This window comes from Sturnira hondurensis, unplaced genomic scaffold (genome assembly GCF_014824575.4).
Source record: "Sturnira hondurensis isolate 20B ecotype Veracruz unplaced genomic scaffold, ASM1482457v3 Scaffold0021354, whole genome shotgun sequence".
In the NCBI taxonomy this organism is placed as follows: Eukaryota; Metazoa; Chordata; class Mammalia; order Chiroptera; family Phyllostomidae; genus Sturnira; species Sturnira hondurensis.
This window is the reverse complement of record NW_028093985.1, coordinates 4,372,134-4,391,223: the sequence shown is the minus strand read 5'-3', so window position 1 is coordinate 4,391,223 and position 19,090 is coordinate 4,372,134. Positions and strand designations below refer to the sequence as shown.

The following is a 19,090-nucleotide window of genomic DNA, read 5'->3' as shown; positions in this document are numbered from 1 at the left end:
AGGTTACAGGAATAAGATGCAATCACTAAACTATGCATACTGATGAGATTATAGTTTCAGGATTTATGACGCTGAGATAACCAGGAAATTAATTACGCCTGAAACTCCCTCAGCAAAGAACCATAACATACAAGGAAATGCCCAGTAAGACAATTCCAAATAAGTCAGTTTAGCATGCGTCTTGCATAGTGGGATGCAAATCCACATTCACTTTCAAACTGAGCAAACCCTCTTAGTAAATACAGCCAGTGGAATGCAAAATATTCCAACTTTGAGATGGTTTAGAAAAATCAGACCACAATAAGACGGCTAACGCCAGAGGGAAGACAACCACATCTAAGGCACTTCTCCACCCAGAAACAGGTCTCCTCATTCAGCCCATGGGGCGGAGTGCAGGTAGACCAGGGGCCTCATGAGTCACTTCTCCAAGGCACAAGGAACAAATCTAATCTGAAAAGCTTTTGCTTCCACCAAAAGCATTTTTATGTTGTATTTCTCGAATCATTTCTTTTACACTTCTTAATGTAGATTCAAAGACTTGGTAAAAATGAACCAAGAAAAGCACTTCATCCTCAGTAGAGTGATGATTAAATTATTACCCATACATGGAATACTGCCTGGCCATTGAAAATGTGGGAGGCCCATATGAACTGATCGAGAAGTTATATATATATATAATATATATATATATATATATATATATAATATATATATAATATATATTATATACACACACACACACACACACATCACATACATGTATTTATATACACATACATATTCATTCTTATTTTAGTACATTCATTCTTATTTGGAGAGGAGCAAAGATATATATTTTTGTTGTTTGACTTCTTTTAGCATGTATTGTGAAAATGACAATGAAGAAATGGCAAATACCACTGCGTCCCCCTGTAGAACACCTGCAGGGCCTGTGACAAACACTTGTTTGGGCTCCCTTTTATCCGACCTGTATCCAACCACCTTTTTTGCTTTCTTACCATGGCTCAGTGGGTTGGGTGCCATAGCACAAGGTGAAGGATTGCAGGTTCAATTCCCGGTCAGGGCACAAGCCTGGGTTGTGAGCCCTGTCCCCAGCTGGGGGTGTGTGAAAGGCAACCAACTGACCCCCACCAGCCTGCTAGGAGACTCAAAGCAGACAAAACAAGAAAACAGGCAGGATGCAACTGGCACTGAAGTGAAAGGGGACAGACCAGAAATGAGATCTCACTAGCGAGAGAGTAGCAATAATGCTACGTCACATCAGTGCACAAATGTGCCAAACATTTAATCCTAATAACTCAATGAGTAAGATCCTATTATCCTCATTTTACAAATGAGGAAAGAGGCACAGAAGTATGTAAGTTAACAAAACAAAGAAATGTTGGAGTCAGAATGCAGCCTTGCCCAGCAGCTCAGAACTTGCATTCTCAGCCACTAAGCTGTACCACTTTAAAACAAATTAAAAGAACAAGGGTTTCTTTTTTCCTCCAACAGATTGGTAAAATTTTTAAAAATGATGTATCAAATTCAGATGGTCTTTTCAGGAGACAGTTGCAAATGCACTTTCTGAAAGAAGTATAAATTACCCAAGGCAAGCGTTATCAAAATTCAAAATTTTAAGTTGGTGTCTAATTTCCACCTGGCCATTCCACTTCCAGGGACTCAGCCTGCAGGAGCGCTCCCCGAGCGTCTGCCCACAGGCGTTCAGTGCAGCCCATTTTAGTGGCGGGTGGGAGCCACGGGAAGGGAAACGACTAGACACATCACACTATATTCAAAATATTAGATAGTCTGTATCTTTTAAAAATGAAGATCAACTATAGATGCAGACATGGGAAGAATTCTGAAATGTAAGTACATGAGAAACAAGTACAACAGAGCAATATATACAGTATGGCCCTATTTATGTAAAAATGAGTGAGCATTATATCATTTCTTCTTAGAATAACACTGCTTCCTTTTTAAAATTCCTTCCCTCAAACAGATATACATACACATACACACAATTCAGAAAGAAAAAAAGTCATGTTGTTTATAGATCATACAATCAAATTATTTCAAAATGTCACAAATACAAGTTATATAAAGTCAGTTTGCAGTCAAGTACCTCTGAGATATTTTACTGCAAATCACATCTATTTTAGTATTTTTTTCCAAAAGGATGTTCAAATCCAATAAGTTCCTATTTGATAACAAAGGAACAAAATTGACAATAAATAATTTCTTAAAATACTAAGTGGTAAATTCTATTTCTAGTTGCGAAACTCAGGCTACCTGAAGACTTCACTGAAGTCAGTAAAAAGTTACACAAAATTTGTATTTTCATGTTTAAAATCTACACTGTATTTTCCTCAAAGTGATAATAATACATATAAAAGTTCAAGATCAATAAAGAAAGTGAAAGACCCAGTAAGTCAACAAACCGATTCCATTAAAAGCTGACCATAAGAGACAGAAAACATTCTGCTTGCTCCTCTTTTTACAAGTGGAAGTAGCAGCCAGACCAACGGTTCACAAACCCGGCATACGTGAGCATCACGCAGAGGCTTGTTAGAATGCGGGCTCCTGTGCCCTGTTCCCAGACTCTGAGCTCTCATCCCCGAGTCTGACGAAGCTGCATTTTCAAACAAGATTTCCCATGATTTCGATGAGTTGGCACAAGAACCCCACTGACCATTTAAATTCTGCTCTCCAACCCTAACTCAATGCCATTGGTTGAAAGCCTAACTCTGGGCAGCTCCTTCATCTCTTCTGTCCTTATCTGCCAAGTCAGTCAATAGGACGGATCATCGCTGAGAGCCCTTAAGCCCTAACAAAACTGTTATAAAGCCCAGATGTACAAGAAATGTAGTTCCAGTTGAGAAGTTAGGCTTCGAGCCACGGCCAGTTCTTGCAAGTCACTGCAAGAACTTGTTTGTTTTTGCCACCTTCTAAAAAGTCTGCTTCTCGCTTCTATAAATTCCATTTCTAGGAGCATCTGAGTAAAGGCATTAATTTGGTGGGTTTTCCTCATGCAAACAGAAAAGCTTCCAGCAATCCTGAGAGGTGCTGCCTATATATGGTATGTGAAAAGAGCCACTTGGTTAGGAAACAACAGAAATATTTCCATAACATTAAGCAAGCTCCAACTCTTCCTGTGAAACTCCCATCGGAGGAGCTGCAGTACTCAATAGGAGGTTTTAATGGTGGTTGAACTTGACGAGTAAGAGCTGGATTTCCTGGAGAACTTCTTTGACGTGAGGGATACTTGCATCCGCTTTACTGTACGGACGCTTCGACAAAGAAGAGCATTCTTTGCATGATTCCTAAAGTCTTCTGAAACAAAGTAATAGACAAAGGGGTCGATGCAGCTGTTGAGGGTGGAGAGGCAGAGGGCTACTAGGTATGGGGCGTAGACACGGCTCTGGCCCCAGTGTTTAATCATGAAATAATGCACCACGAGGAGAAGGTTGCTAGGAGTGAAGCAGACCAGGTACATGACCAGGACCGTGACAATAAGTTTGATGGCTCTCTTCCTCTTCTTTCCTGAGTTTTCATCCATGGCAGAAGACTGAAGTGTTCTGATCATCAGCACATATGCAGAAGCTATGAGGATGGCTGGGAAGAGAAAGACTCCAATGGCCAGAGAGAGGAAATAATTGAACATGTCCCCCACCAACACCTCCTTTGGTAAAACATCATGACAGGTGGTGATGTTAAGGGCTGGAATGTAACTGGTCTGCTTCACAACATACAAGGGGATGGTAACCAGCAGAATCAGCAGCCATACTCCCAGGGAGATACCGATGGCAATGTTTGCATTCTTCCTGGTGTGCACCATGGGGTTCACAATGACCCAATACCTCTGCACGCTGAGGCAGGTCATGAAGAGAATGGAGCAGTACATGTTGCCATAGAAAAAACCGATGAGTACCTTGCAAAGAGATTCCCCGTAAATCCAGTTGTTGCCATGTATGTGATAGGCAATCTTCAAAGGTAACCAGATGATAGAGAGGAGGTCTGCCAAGGCCAGACAGGCCATGTAAACCACGGCGGGGTGCTTCTTCTTTGTTCGGAAAAGAAAGACCCACAGGGCCAGGCCATTACTCGGCAAACCAACCACAAATACGATCATGTAGACAATCGGAAGAAAGACGGTAGTCAGTTTTCCAGTGAGGAGGGAGGCAGAAAACTCATCCACAGAAAAGCTCGGTTCCACTGGAACTTCTGTCCCAGAGATAGGAGATGGGCCATTGACCTTGGTACCAATTAGACTTCTTCCTTTACTGGATCTATTGACTCCTGTACGAGAGAGGCAAGGCAGACAAGGGTCATTACTGAAATCAGTGTTCCCGCAGTAATGCTCGAATGTTCAAGTGAAAACACTTTAGTTTAGACAAAGACAGAGGGATACACAGAATGCTTACCCTCCTGACCGGGGCTTTCCTCGGGAGACTGGATTAGTGGGATTCCTACTGCCTGGCTTTTGTTTCCTTGTTTTGTGTTTCAGTAGTTTTTTTTTTTTAATCGAAGAGTTGTGGTGTATGCTTACAATATAACATCAATTTCTAGGAATCTCAATAAAACTGACTGTATTCAATTTATTTTTACAAAGTGTCTATACTCATTAATTCCTAATTGTTCCTATAATGGCCACCTCACTCTGGCTGAGATGGGATCCTGCAGGGACTTATCACAGTTATTCCTTGTCCCAAAACCTGACACAGGGAGATCCTCAGAAGCACAAGGGACACCCCTTTTCCAGCCACATGGATGCCTCAGCCTTGGCAGGGACTCCCCCACTTCAGTGTGGGCCTCCTGGAGACCTTCCCAAATTTGTGTTCTGACTTTTAAGCAAGTTAACATGGCAAGCTTTAACAACTTACGCTCTCATCCGCATTATTATGAGTTAAACTTTAGAAACCACAAATAAATGAATGACGTGTTCAGCCTATAACCTGCCCCAACCAAGTGTTCCTGGACCCACAGAAGAAAATGAGGGAGAATTTGAGGACACCGAAGAATCTCATTTTAATTCTGAGGAAGAGCAGGCCTTCCCCCATGCAGAGAAAACAGGGCAAAGTATACTACAGTAGGCCAGGGAGGGTGTTAAACCTACTCCTGAGTTTATCTGATAGTTTTTATGCTTAGTCACCACTTTTCCTTGTCTGGCTGTACACCCATGTTCAGCAGGCTGAGTGGTTGGCCTGGGTGGAGGGTTAGAAGGTGTGGAAATCAATGCTTCACTTTTTACCTAGTGTTGAAGGTTGAAAGGCGGCCCCTAAGAGGTATGTTCATGTCCTAATCCCCAGAATTTGTGATCACTACAATATTTAGAAAGACGGTTTTTGTAGATGTAAGGAAGGATCTTAATGAGATCATCCTGGATTATCTGGGCGGGCCCTAAATCCAATGGCAAGTGTCTTTGTAAAAGAAAGGCAGAGGAGATAGAGGATGAGGTGTGAAAAGGGAGGCAGAGAGAGGAGATGAGGTGTGTGAAAAGGGAGACAACACGGAGAAATAAGCCAAGGGCCACCAGAAGCTAAAGGAGGCAAGGGATGCCCCCCCCCCCGCCCCCCAAACCTTCAGAGACAGCACCTTGGCTTCAAACTTCTGGCCCCCACAACTGTGACAAAGTCAAGTTCAGTTGTGGAAGCCACCACTTTTTGGATAATTTGTTACAGCATAGGAACTAATACATTTAGGACAGACCTACGTCTTGTTCCTATTTCTTTTATAATTTTTAAAGGACATAAATTATTTTAAATAAAAAGAATAATCTAACATATTACAGTGCTCTTCATATACCTGACTATCACTCATAGTAAGAAACATACTCTTCGTGGTAACCTAGTTCCAATAGAAATATCCGTAATAGATAAGTTTCACAAAATAATGATTATGCAGGAAACACTCGATACTTTCTGTTGTGCTCTATTTCATTCTTATAAAAAGCCAGTCACTATCCTCTGCATTGATTTCATGAACTACTTACATGTTTTTCAAAACTGGGTAACAGAGTGACTAACTGTGACGTACCCCAAGGGAACAGTACCAATGTTTTTACGAATGGGTGAGGTGTCTGTGGAACTTGCCCCAGGCCCACAAATGGTAAGGGTCCCTCTATAAGATTATGTTTCTTTAATTCCAGGGCTGTGTCATAATTCCTTTTTGGTCCCCACAGCCCTTGGCACAGCCCTGGACATAGGCGTTCCACACACGTATGGATGTGTGGAAAAGCTCAGCAAGCCTCACCAATGAAGGCAGAAAGGAGACCCAAGAGGCACAGCTTTCCACCCGTTTCTTTAGGGCCCCAGCCTGGCCAAAACCACAGACACCAACAGGCGGTTACAGGAGCACAGCTATACAAAATAAACTAGCTGACTACCAGTAAACATTAACTTTTTTTAAAGATTTTATTTATTTATCTTTAGAGGGGAAGAGAAGGAGAGAAGGAGAGAAACATCAATGTATGGTTGCCTCTTTTGAGTCCCCTGCCAGGAACTGGCCTGCAACCCAAGCATGTGCCCTGACTGGGAATCGAACTGGGATTGTGTGGTTCGCAGGCCCGAGCTCAATCCACTGAGCTACACCAGCCAGGGGAAACACTAACTTTTTTAAAAGAGATTTTGTTTGTTTATTTTTAGAGAGAGGGAGAGGAAGGAGAGAACATCAGTCAGCTGCCTCCACCTGCACACAACCCTGGCCCGAGCCTCCCGGTGCCTCCCTGCCCCCTGCAGGGAGCCAGTTGCCTGGGGCCAGGGGCCTTTCACTCTGCTCATCACACCCAGTGAACTAAGCCACAGTGCTCTGGTCAATGCTAACTTTTTTTTTTTTTTAAGATTTCAGCTTTTTACTTAACTTGTTACAAAAGAGCTTTAGTCAAAAGGACTATGGCCTGTATCATCATTAGACTCCTCAAATTCCTCTTTCTTTGTTGCCATTTTCTTCTCAAAGAGGGGGGGCAGTGGTGGAGGGTCAGACCTCCTGCTGGGGCAGGTCCACCAGCCCCTACTTTGCAGACTAGGCTCCTAATGTTGACATTGGCCAGAGCCTTTGCAAACAAGCCTGGCCAGAAAGGTTCAACATTCACACGGCTGCTTAATAAGAGCATAGATCTTATCCTCTGTCACTGTCACCTCATCCTTTGTAGGATAAGGGCCAAGTAGATGCAGGTGAGCTCCAAGGCAGACAGAGGTCACGGTGTGGGCAAGCGCTGTGGGATGCAGGACTAGTCGCCAGGTGCAGTGAGGGCCTCACCCAGTGTGGCCCTAGCTTCTTCGGAAAGACCAAGCACCTAACTGGCAGCTGGGAAGAAGGGGAGCGCTGATGCTTAACAAGGGCTCAACTCTCCGCACGTGTCTGGCGTTGCTTTCAACTCTTAACATGCATTAACTTACTGCACTTTCACAGCCTTACAGTGTAGGACAGGGGTGTCAAACTCATTTTCCCTGGGGCCACACCAGCCTTGAGGTTTCCTTCAGAGGGCCGAATGTAATTTTAGACCACATAAATGTAACTACTCCTTAACTAGGGGCAAGGAGCTCTACATTTGACCCTTTGAAGGCAACCTCGAGGCGGATGTGGCCCCTGGGGAAAATGAGTTAGACACACTGGTGTAGGCTCGCTTGTAATCCTCGTTTTATAGATGTAGAATCTGAAGCCTAAAGAAACCGAGTAACTAGCCCAAGGTGAAACAGTTGTTAGGCAGAAGAGTCAGGACTCGACCTGAGGTAGTAAACTTCTGGAATCCGTGGTTCTAACCTGCACACCACACTGCACCCCTGAGGTCCTGAGGTGAGGTTCCATGATGGCGTCCATAGAGACTGGCACAACCTGTGCTGACGCCACACGTCTTCTCAAACAGAAAAGTCTAAATGCAAAATTTACCAGTTAAAAACCACCCTCTTTAAGTAAGCCCCTCCTCCAGTAATTTACATATTTATTTGTATTAATATCAACAAGTTCTGGAAGGCTTTCAGAGGTTAAGAGAATCCTGTATATTCTCCATCCATCTCCGCCTTGCTCACCAGATCTCCAGAGAGGGCTGCGGCGAGGCTGGTGACCATGAGTAGTGAGTGGGTTGGTGTTCGGAAAAACTCGTCATCTGAAAAGCTAGGACATCCCTAGAAACAGCCCACCAGAGAGAGACCAACGCAGTGAGTTGGCCTGCATTACTGCAGGGCACAGAGCCACCAAGATTTTAAATTTATCAAAAGGAAAGCCCATTTTTTCCCTTTAGTATATCTATTTTAAAAGTTACACAACTTGCCTTGTAAAATGAAGGAAAATCTCAGCACTGATTGTTCAGTTACTAACATCACAAAAAATAACAACCAGACATTATGTGCCTAAGGGAAGCGGCACCTGTGAAATAACCTTGCAAAAACCCCAAACAACAAAAGCTAAATTTGATCCAGCACCTCTGTCTAACCCCCGTTTTAACAGAAATAAAGGGAGGGTGGGACACAGTAAATACCAGAATGCACCCGGCAAAATCCAGACAGTAGAACCTGTTGTGGACTAAGAGACCTGCTTTATTCCAAACAAATTACGAGGCAAAAATAGGAGGAGGAGACGTGGAAGTAGGCTTGTAGATTAAAGATTTAAAGGACATATAACTTCATGTAATACATAGACCTTATTTGGATCCTGATTCAAACACACTATTAAATTATGTCTATGACATTTATAGCCAACTAGACATCTGAACATCAATTAGACATCTGAATATATTATTGTTAGTGGTTATGGTTGAAAAAGCAATCCCCATCTTTTCTGAATACATACTGAAATACCTTAAGGTTAAAGTAGACCTGGATTTACTTCACAATCGCACAGTGACTGGAACAGAGACGCCACCGTAGGAGTGCGAAGTGGAGCAGCTGCCCCGAAAACACGCTGCCGGGGCCCCAGAGGGTCCAGCCCAGAGCTGCCACCGTGGAACCCAGCAACTCCTGCTCCTCGGCATGCACTCAAGACAGGTGGGGACACGTGTCCGCAGCACCCCTGTCTGGAACTGTTCTAAGCAGCGCTATTCCTAACAGCCAAAAAGCGGAAATAACCCAAATACAATCAACAAATGGCTGGATACACAAAATGTGGCATACACATAAAATGGACCCTTATTTTCCAATAAAAGGAAGTACCGATACATGCTACCACACAGAGGAAGCGCGAAAAGATTATGAGAAGTGAAAAAAGCCAGTAACAAAGGAACATGTATTATATGATTTCATTTATGTTAAATGTCCTGAAGAGGCCAATACACAGGCAAAAAGTAGATTAGTGGTTGCCAGGGGCTGGGGAATGAAGAGATTAGGGGTCCAGATTAGGGGGTGGGTATTTGGGGGGTGATAAAAGTGTCCTAAAGATGCCCTGATTATCATTGTGGCTCAGTTGGTGTCACCAGTTCAATTCTCGGTCAAGGCACACACCTGGGCTGTTCAGTCCCTAGTGAGGGCGTGTGCACGAGGCAGTCTGCCAAGATTTCTCTCTCATATCGATGTTTCTCCCTCCCTCCCTCCCTTCCTCTCTCTCTAGAATCAATACAAAGAAAAAACTTTCTTTTAAAAAGGATGGTCCTAGGGAGGTGGGGAGCACGGGGTGGGGGGCAGGCAGGTCTGGGAATATAAGACAGAAAACTGTACATGAACAAGAATTAAATTTAAAAAAACTTAAAAAAAAAAAAGGATGGTCCTATGGATGGAACTGGAAAGCATTATGCTGAGTGAAATAAGCCAGGTGGTGAAAGACAAATACCATATGATATCACCGTTAACAGGAATCTAAACAACAAAACAAACAAGCAAGCAAAATATGACCAAAGACACTGAAATATGGAACAGGCTGACAGGAACCACAGGGGAGAGTGGAGAGAACCACAGGGGAAAAGGGGAAGGTCTCACATGAATAAGTATAAAGGACACATGGACTATAACTAAGGTGGGGGGTGGAAATGGGAGGGAGGTGGGGAGCATTCGGGGGGGGGCAGGGCTGGGAATATAAGACAGAAAACTGTACTTGAACAAGAATTAAATAAAGAAAAAATAAATAAAAGTAAAAATAAATTTAAAAGGATGGTCCTGTAGATTGTAATAGAGCTGAGAAATTCCTATAGCTAGTGACATCGCACACAGTGCAACGCATCGCTCACATGTTTGTGGTGACGCTGGTATAAGCAAACCTCCTGCACTGCCAGCCGATTAAAAGTACAGCACATAGAATTCTGCACGGTACCTCCTGCTTGATAATGCTAATCAACGACTATGTTACTAGTTTACGTATTTAATATACTACACTTTTTGTAACTTTAGAGCATAGTCTACTTATCAAAAAAGTTTGCTGTGAAACAGTATGCTGTGTTACACCAGCAGCAGCCTCATACATTTTGTTTACTGCATCTCCTGATCGCATCATTTTCTCTTGTGCTTGATTTAATCTGGTGTTTTGTGCAGTAACACGCTGTACAGGCTTGTCGCCTAGGACTAATACACTGTTATCGGACAGCCCAGGTGTGTAATAGGCTAGGCCATCTAGGTTTATATAAATACCCTCTATGATATTTGAACAATGACACAATGACCTGGCGACACATTTCTCAGCAAGTCATCCCATTATTAAATGGTGACTGTAGTTCAATAAATTATGACCTTTATACAATGACTATTCCCCCTATAAAAGTACAGGCAGGCTGCCACTGTTGTGTTTCTTTGAGCACCTGTGTCTGGACATTTGTCCCTGCCAGTGGGGGCTGCATTGCCTTCTGGGGGAGGTGTGGAATTGGTGCCTATGGCCTCAGGGCTTGGAAGAACCAGGCTATATCCAAGGAGGTAGGGGAGCAGGGGGAGCAGGGGGAGCAGGGGGAACAGGAGAGCAGGGGGAGCAGGAGGAGCAGGGGGAGCAGGAGGAGCAGGAAGAGCAGGAGGAGCAGGGGGAGCAGGGGGAGCAGGAGGAGCAGGAGGAGCAGGAGGAGCAGGGGGAGCAGGGGGAGCAGGGGGAGCAGGGGGAGCAGGGGGAGCAGGGGGAGCAGGAGGAGCAGGAGGAGCAGGAGGAGCACAGCCAGTCCAGGACGATCAGTTGGACTGACAGTTGCCGCTGCAGGATTTGCAGGCCATTATGTTTTGGAAGCCACAAAGCACAAGGAGCCTAAGGTCAAACAAGTTTTTAGAAGTCCACCAAAACTTGCCTTCAGTGGTGGCTATTACACAGATGGGTCAGAACCCACAACAACAAAACAAGTAACATTAACACTAGGTATAAGCTCTACAGTCCATAAAGGGAATAAAAGAGATGCTCAGCAATGAATTATGCTTTTAAATTTTCTGTACAAGAGAGGGTCTCCTTATGTACCAGCCAAAATCAATGATGCTAAAGATTTACTAGAAGGTCAAGCAAAAAAAAAAAAAAGAAGTAAATGTATGATGAAATTTAAGTTATTAGTTTATGATTATAAGTACCAGTTTTTTAAATAATAAAATGCCTCTAAGCTATAAATTTTAAAAATAATTTAGCACAAGCTAAGTCAAAGCCTTGATATAAGTTTCCTGTTTAAATTTGAGGGTTTTAAATCAGATTATAGAATATTTGGAGATTAATGCTCAACAATTATGGATACATTCATATCATTTAAATGGGAATGTTGTTCTCATTACTCATTGAGCAAATAATTTGGTACCTACTTCAAAACAAAGTCAACGTGACAGTCTCTGTTTTAGGTAACTGCAATCTAACAGAGACTGATAAACTGGAAATTAAAATACAGTGTGATAACTATTATGATGGGATTAGTACAGACTCATCTCACTGGGAAGAAAGGCCATCAAAACCCAGAGGGCCAGCTGGCTCAATTGCTCAGAACCAAACACCAGTTCAAAAGAACTAAGGCACCCATATGTTCATAGCAGCACTATTTACAATAGTGCTGGGAACAACCTAAGTGCCCATCAGTAGATGAGTGGATTGTTTACATAATGGAATACTACGCAGCAGAAACAAGGGAATTCCTACCCTTTGCAACCACAAGGATAGAAATGAAGACTATTATGCTAAGTTGAAAGAAGGCAGCTGGTAAAAGACAAATACCATATGATCTCACTTACAAGAGGAATCTAATGAACAAAATAAACTAAAAGCAAAACAAAACCAGAAGATGGCAACAGAAACAGACTGAGACCTGCCAGAGGAAAGGGGGGAGGGAAGGAATGATAGAACGAGGGGAACAGTATTAGTCAAAGAACATGTATGAAAGGCCCATGATTGAGGACAACAGTGCAGCGATAGGGGGAAGGCAGGATGGAAGAGGACAAAGAGGGGAAAATTAGGAAAACTGTGAGAGAATAAATAAGAATAAAAACAAAAAAAAAAAAGTGAATTTAGCCTCAACTTTGACCTAAGCAATCGATCTAGGTGTATATATCACACTAACACAATCTAGACTTATAAATTAAAAATGTGACTTAAAAAAAAAGTATCCACCCTGGCTGGTATGACTCAGTGGATTGAGTGCCGGCCTGCGGCCTGAAAGGCTGGTGGTTTGATTCCCGGTCAGGGCACATGCCTGGGTTGTGGGCCAGCTCCCCAGCTGGGGGTGTGCAAGAGGCACCAATCCATGTTTCTCTTGCATATTCATGTTTCTCTCCCTCCTTTTTCCCCTCCTCTCTAAAAATACATAATTTAAAAAAAAAGCATGGACAGATTTCTACACACTGACTATGAATAAATTTATTAGGTCAAATAAATTATAGGACAGCATGTATAACAATCTTTCTATTGTTACAAAATATGTATTTGTGCATAGAGAAGTCTGTGGAAAGAGGAGAGTCTTCAGACTTTCACTTTTTTAACCCCTAATTTGTATCAATTGGATAAAATGTGTATGAAACTTTTAACTTTCCAAGCACTTTTTTTGTTGTTATTTTAAGCACTCCTCAATGAACCACGTATAAAGCAAGTACTTTATTGGTGTTACCCCTGCTCTTGTATCCTTTTCCCTACTATCTCTTCACCCAAAATCTTTTGTTCCCAGATTTTGGAAGCAGAGACTGAAAAATAAAAAGCTTCGGTTGCCGAGTACCTCTTCCTAGGTAGGTAGGTAGGTACAATTCAGTGAATTCTTACCTGTTCTTTCAGGATGAGCTCTTTTCATCTCAACACCTTCCCAGCTAACAAAACCTTAAGAAAGTCAAACACCGACTTCACTAAAACATCATCTATCAAGGTTAACTACTAACTACAAGGCAAGCCAAGAAATCAACACAAATTTAAAAGCCCATCTTCACGTTCATTCCAGCGTTCTCTCTTATTACAAGACATTGGAAATACCCCGTGTGTCTAGCAACAGAGGGCCAACTTAAAAAGTGTGATACAAAAATCCTCCATTTTAGAGCCCTTAAAAATGTTGTGTAATTACTAACATGCTACTGATGTTTATATAATCCCAGACTTGTACAAAAAGATTTTTGTGCAAGACTACATATTTGTTGCCTAGATGCTTAAAAGCATGGGAATGGATCTGTTCCAAAATGTGAGCAATGGTTACTTGAAGGTGACTTAATTGAATTTTCTTCCTCCTCGTTTTTTACTCTACAGTGATAACATGTATCATTAAAAACCAATAACAAAGAGAACAGAAGTTTCAGTCTCCAAAGGAACAATAGAATGACCATCACAGGGGGACCACCAGGCTTGTGATGTGGCAGAGAGCAGTGCATGCCTGAAAGAAGCTGATTTAAATGCCCAGCTGCCATCCAGGTCAACTGCCAGCCCACCAGGTCACTTTGGGCAAGTCCCTTCACTTCATTCTTCATTCACTGTTTACTGAGGTCCTTTATTTAGGTAATGACTGTGCTGGATGATGGCGATAGAGACGATAAGAGGGTCCCTGGCTTCCAAGAGTTCACAATCCAGTGTAATCCAGATTAAACATTTTTACACAAATAATTATCAATTACTGTTTTGATAGGAAAGAAAGCAAAGCCTGGTGGAGTATTTTCCTTGCACACCGCCCCCCTCACCCCCCCGCCCCAAGTCAGCGGCCTGCATCTGTAAAGTCAGGTGGTATTCTAGGCTGTTTCCTTCCACAAGGCAGTCTTTTGGGGTAAGGCCTTTGGGAAGAAAATCCAGGCTGTTATTTGTCCTGCAGCAAACCGAGGAGCACGCAGAGGGGTCAACTAAAAGGGGCTGAGCAAAGGCATAGGTTGTGAGGGGCAGAAAAACATTGGCGATACTGTTTCTTAATCGAAATCAATTCGTTTTCAACTTGGGAGGAAAGTTACCCTACAATGGAATAAAAGTATGCAGAGGAAAAAGAAAACACCCAAAGTGCAATATTAAATAGTTCTGGTTAACAAGTAACTTGATTTTTTGTTGTTGTTCTTGTTCATTTAAGTTCACCTTATGCTCCAGGAATGCCCCAGTCCCAGCCCAGACACTCGGTAAACAAGAACAAACCAACACACAGTGCGAGCTTCCTATAGGATGAGTCTGAACCATAAAAGCAGTGAATCACCCGCACCCACACGTTTTTTCTCAAATGTTTGCACATTCTAAATTTAGTCCCTGAATTTTAAGTTTCTAACTTTAAAAGGTAAAGGAAAATGGAGAAGTGTTCGTTTTCAATACTTCTGAAAATGAATAAATGATGACCATAAAATGTATACAGCGGTGCAGTTTTCAAGCATATCCCATAATGTGCTTTTCTGTAACTCCAGAGGTAAAAAATCACCTTCTTCAATCTAATCAAACTCAGTGATTTGTTCTTTTACAATCTCTTTTTGAAAAGGATAAAAGTGAGAAACTGCCTTCTACATCAGGTCTGCAAATTTCCCCGGCGAATAAAAACCTCCCATTGAAGGCTACACGGCCAGCCCCAAATAGCGGGGGTCGGTTAGCACCACACCAGCGCGTTCTCAGCATCCCCCACCCCCACATTCTCAGAGGCCTGCTCAGCCTGGGAGATTCCACGCCACCTTCTGGTGTCCAGCTGGAGCTCACCCAAGGCAGGGACACCCGCGGACCCGGCAGCCGTGAAAAATGTGGCACCCGAGCACCACCCCAGTCGGCTCTCCGGCCGTTCGGTTCTTGGGACTGGCAGCCTCCGACCTGGGTGGCAACCAGTGTGAGCTCGGTGTGGCATGCAAGGCCCCGCGAAGCCAAGGCCCCGAGGTCACTTGGCCGAATAAACGCAAGGTTCAAGGAGTTTCATTCGTAAATCTGCGTGACGCCCAACAAACTTGAAGCTGAGTGGTGGTTACACGGGGAACCCGCGGGGTCCGGCCCTGACTTCCATGTCCAGGCCCTCCACCGTTGCCAGAGCAGCTGCGGGCCCCGGTGGGTCTAAACGCCGATTAGGCTCCCTCCAAAGAGGGAGCTCCAAAGGCTGAAGGAGTTGCAAAAGAAAAGTGAAGTCGAAGGTTCTAGGCCGCGGCTCCCACTCACTCCACCCCACCCTGGGCCACCAACTGGCTAACTCCAGGGGCCCCACGGGACCAGCCCGGAGGAAGTCGCCAGAGTGTGCGAAAAGCTCCTTAATGACTTAGTGTTTGCAAAGAAGCCATCCCAGGGGAACGGAGCCTGAGCCCTCCGGGTACCCGTGAGACTCGAGCACTCCATTCCCTTTCTCCCGGTTGTTCCATTTGGCTGCTCCCGGGGCACTGGGACCCCCCATCAAGGCCGCCGAGACGAGGCTGCGGGATGTAGATGAGGTGGTTGGCGTCAGAGGAACACCGTTCGCGCACATGTCGCGCTTCCAAAACAAGCCTATAGTGGCCCGGACCCCGACTCCTTAGCGGCACGACCCCTCCTCGGCCAAGTTGCTCACCTAGGATCGTGTGATTGCAGGAGGCAGAGGCCGCCAGCAGGATGGTGCCCCCCAGCAGCCACACTGCGCTCGGCCTTCGCATCCTTCCAGCAGTCCCGTTGCCCAGCGAACGGGGAATTCGCCGCCACAGACTGGAAACTCAGACCTCCGCTCGCCGCTCGGAGAGAAAGCCACCCTCTCCCACCTGCCTCTAATTGTAGCCTCCGCGCTCCTCCCCAGAGCTGGGTAAGTTTCAGTGAAACCTTAGCTCTAGCTGCACCTGAGGGAAGCCACGCCCCGTGGTCCCGCCCTTGCGTTCGTCCTGCGCCCCAGCCCCGCCTCCAAACACCTGGCTCCGCTTTTACCCCCAACCAGTTCCACCGCTCCCACCCCGCGCCCCCGCGCGCCCGGGAGCGCTCCGGACTCCAGGTGCCTACGCCATAGTGCCTTGACTGCCCGAGGCGCCCGTAGCCGCGTTGGCCTAGTGAAGTGGCCTTATTGGAATGCAAATGGCAGGAACGCCTGGACTCAGTGTTCCTCCAGGCCCGGACAACGCCCGAAACTGCCTTTAACCTCTAATTACTCCAGAGGAGACTGTGTTCCATTTTCCTCCCTCCCCTTTCCTAAGTGGCAAAAAGCCAAGACCCGAGCGCACTGGAGTGATCGTCGTTGATTGATAGAGGCTTCCCGGAGTGGGCACTTTGGATGAGGGGTGCGTTTTTAATCTTCCGAGGCAAAAAGGACCGCTGCGGACACCAACGAAAGCGGTGGGGAGCGGGAAGGGTTTCCAGACAGTGAAGTCAGGGATCTGGGATGAGCATTCCGTTCTGCTGTTAACTAGCTGTGACTTCCGACAAACCTCCTCACCCCCTTCAAAGCCCATTTCCTTGTCCAGGAGGTGGAGGGAGAGAAAACACTTGGAACAGCTACTTTAAATGCTAAGAGCTAAATGACTTAAGAGTTCTGTCTCGTGTAATCCCCACAACAGCCCGTGCAATAAATGTGATTATTGTTCCCATTTTACAGACAAGGAAATGGAACTTAGAAAGGTCGGATAAGGTAGCCCACAGTCACGCATTCTATAGACACAGGAAGTAAATATCCACCACATTTAAAGTCCAGTCTATGCTTACCACTTTCTTCTATTAATCACTGCACTGTAAATGCTCCCACTAGTATCTCTTTCACATGGGAATCCCATAGTCCAAACAGATAAGCAGTGGAGGGAGTAGGGGGAGAAGGAGTATAAGATTGGTGATTGGTGCACAGGGCCTTCATCATATTGGTAGTGTCTTACTTTTTTATTTCCTTTAAAAAATAAAGTTCACTGTTATCGATTTAAACTTTTGGGTAGTGGAGGAGCAAAAAAGAGACAGGTGGAAGCCACAATGGGAGGCTGATTTTGGTTCAATGGAGAAAGATTTCCAACAAGTCCTACTGGTCCCAGTCCTGAGGGCTGCCTGGTGGGGTGGAGGGTCACATTACTGCTTAGCTTGCAGTAAGGCATCTGCCCAGCATGTTGGAGGAGTTCCCTCCCTGGTTCAGAGGCCAGATGGGTGAGTCCAGATAGCCTCCTAAGGGGCTTGAACCTTGAGAGTCCATGGTCCTCGACAGAAAACCAAAGTTGGGTGAGGCAGTTACCTGTGACCATCATTAATTTTTGAACAACCATTAACTGAAGGGTCACAGTCTTAGACCCGTGAGTTTGAACATTGGAGCTTACATCTGATAAAGGCCCTGTGTCCCGTGTGTGATCGCTTACTAAACCCACCACAGGGCTGATTAATAAAACTAACGTGGGTTCCAGATAATTCAAGCAGACAAAATGTACAAAATGTCATGTTAGCCAGTCATTTAACCATATCCCCAATAATGCATTTCCCCAAAGTCATCTCTTCCCTCTCCCCTGACAGAGGAGCTCACAAGAGGAGGGAAAATGAGGAGAAGTAAATGGCCTTAACCATGCCACGAAAGTAGAATAACTGCTCCCTGAATAATGGAAATGGACTGCCTCCCGACCCACACACTGACAAGAACAGCCAGGGACAGCTGTCCAGTGAAGGAGACCATTTTTAGTGGCTGCCTTTCAGTAGTCCCACCACTTAGGAATTGCTCCACCACTCTCATTGCTCCATTTCAAGTGAGTTCTTTTGGGAATGTGGGAAGAGTTTAGCCTTTGAGATTCAGTAACCCTGTGGGCAAATTCTGGCTTCTTTCCTTACTAACATCTGTGTGACCTCGGAGAAATGACTTACCTCTCTATGATTTAGGTTCCTTACCTACAAAATGGGGTTTTGCCTCTGTCCTCTTTTCCTCCCAGGAAAAGTTGACTTCTAGAAGCAGCACTGGAGACTTCCTCATCCTATTTAGGGGAGAGGTCTCCTGGTGGGGATCAGTTTCCTCCTGAGAGTTCTGCACTGGGGGAGATAATCCCTGTGAGGTCCCCTTAATCTTTCCAACCCTCCATTTCATCATCTGTGATCTATTACTTTCATATTGAAAATATGGGGATAATCACAGTGCTTTTCCCATAGGGTGGCTGTGAGGATTTATGCTACTCTAAATACCTGTTGAAGTGCTTCTTAGCACAATTCCTGGTATATAAGTACTCAAGAAATGAATATTCCTCTTTTCAGGGAACAATGCATCGAGACCTAGCTGTCTGGGGCTGAAAGTTTCACTGGTATTTTATATGAATCATAAAAACTCCCAAGAAAATATGTTTTTGAACAATGCTATGAGTTAATTATCTCAAGAATGACCATACTGCCCTGACCTTGACCGTCTGGCTTAGTTGGTTGGGTATCATTCTAAAAAGCAAAAGGTCACCAGTTTGATTACCGGTCAGGAGACATACCTGGGTTCCAAGCTTGGTCACATGGTCAGGGTGCATAAGAGAGGCAACCAATCAATGTTTCTCTCTCTCTCCACTGTTCCTGAATTAAGAGGTATATTTAATTCCACTACATGAAGCCAAAAAAGTATTACAAAATCCGAGATCTTGCCAGGAATATTCTGTGCCCTTTCTACTCATCTACCTACTTTCAAGTGTTCAGAAAAGATAGAATCTACCCACTTATAGCAAAGACAACCTCTGCATATATAAAGAAAAATAAAGCCCTGGCTGGTGTAGCTCAGTGGATTGAGCACGGGCCTTGGAACCACACGATCGCAGTTCAATTCCCAGTCATGGCACATGCCTGGGTTGCAGGCCAGTTCCTGGTTCTCAGCAGGGGACGAATGAGAGGCAACCATACATTGATATTTCTCTCTCTCTCTCTCTCTCTCTCCTTCCCTCTAAGAAAAATAAAA

At 44.5% G+C, this 19,090-nt stretch overlaps 1 protein-coding gene across 1 annotated transcript; it reads right to left on the bottom strand.

Annotated features, from left to right (window-relative positions):
- Window positions 1-1,058: 1,058 nt before the first annotated feature.
- Window positions 1,059-16,062, bottom strand: F2RL1 (F2R like trypsin receptor 1). Its single transcript, XM_037032285.1, has 2 exons — window positions 15,800-16,062; window positions 1,059-4,281 (listed from the first exon to the last, which is right to left on the bottom strand). Exons 1-2 carry the CDS (start codon window positions 15,879-15,881, stop codon window positions 3,167-3,169), a joined length of 1,197 nt encoding a protein of 398 aa, XP_036888180.1. The 5' UTR covers window positions 15,882-16,062; the 3' UTR covers window positions 1,059-3,166.
- Window positions 16,063-19,090: the final 3,028 nt, after the last annotated feature.

Coding starts and splice junctions, on each gene's coding strand:
- F2RL1 (XM_037032285.1), bottom strand. CDS start 15,881: ATGCGAAGGCCGAGCGCAGTGTGGCTGCTGGGGGGCACCATCCTGCTG. Junction 4,282..15,799: donor CTGCAATCACACGATCCTAG/GTGAGCAACTTG, acceptor TCTCTCGTACAG/GAGTCAATAGATCCAGTAAA.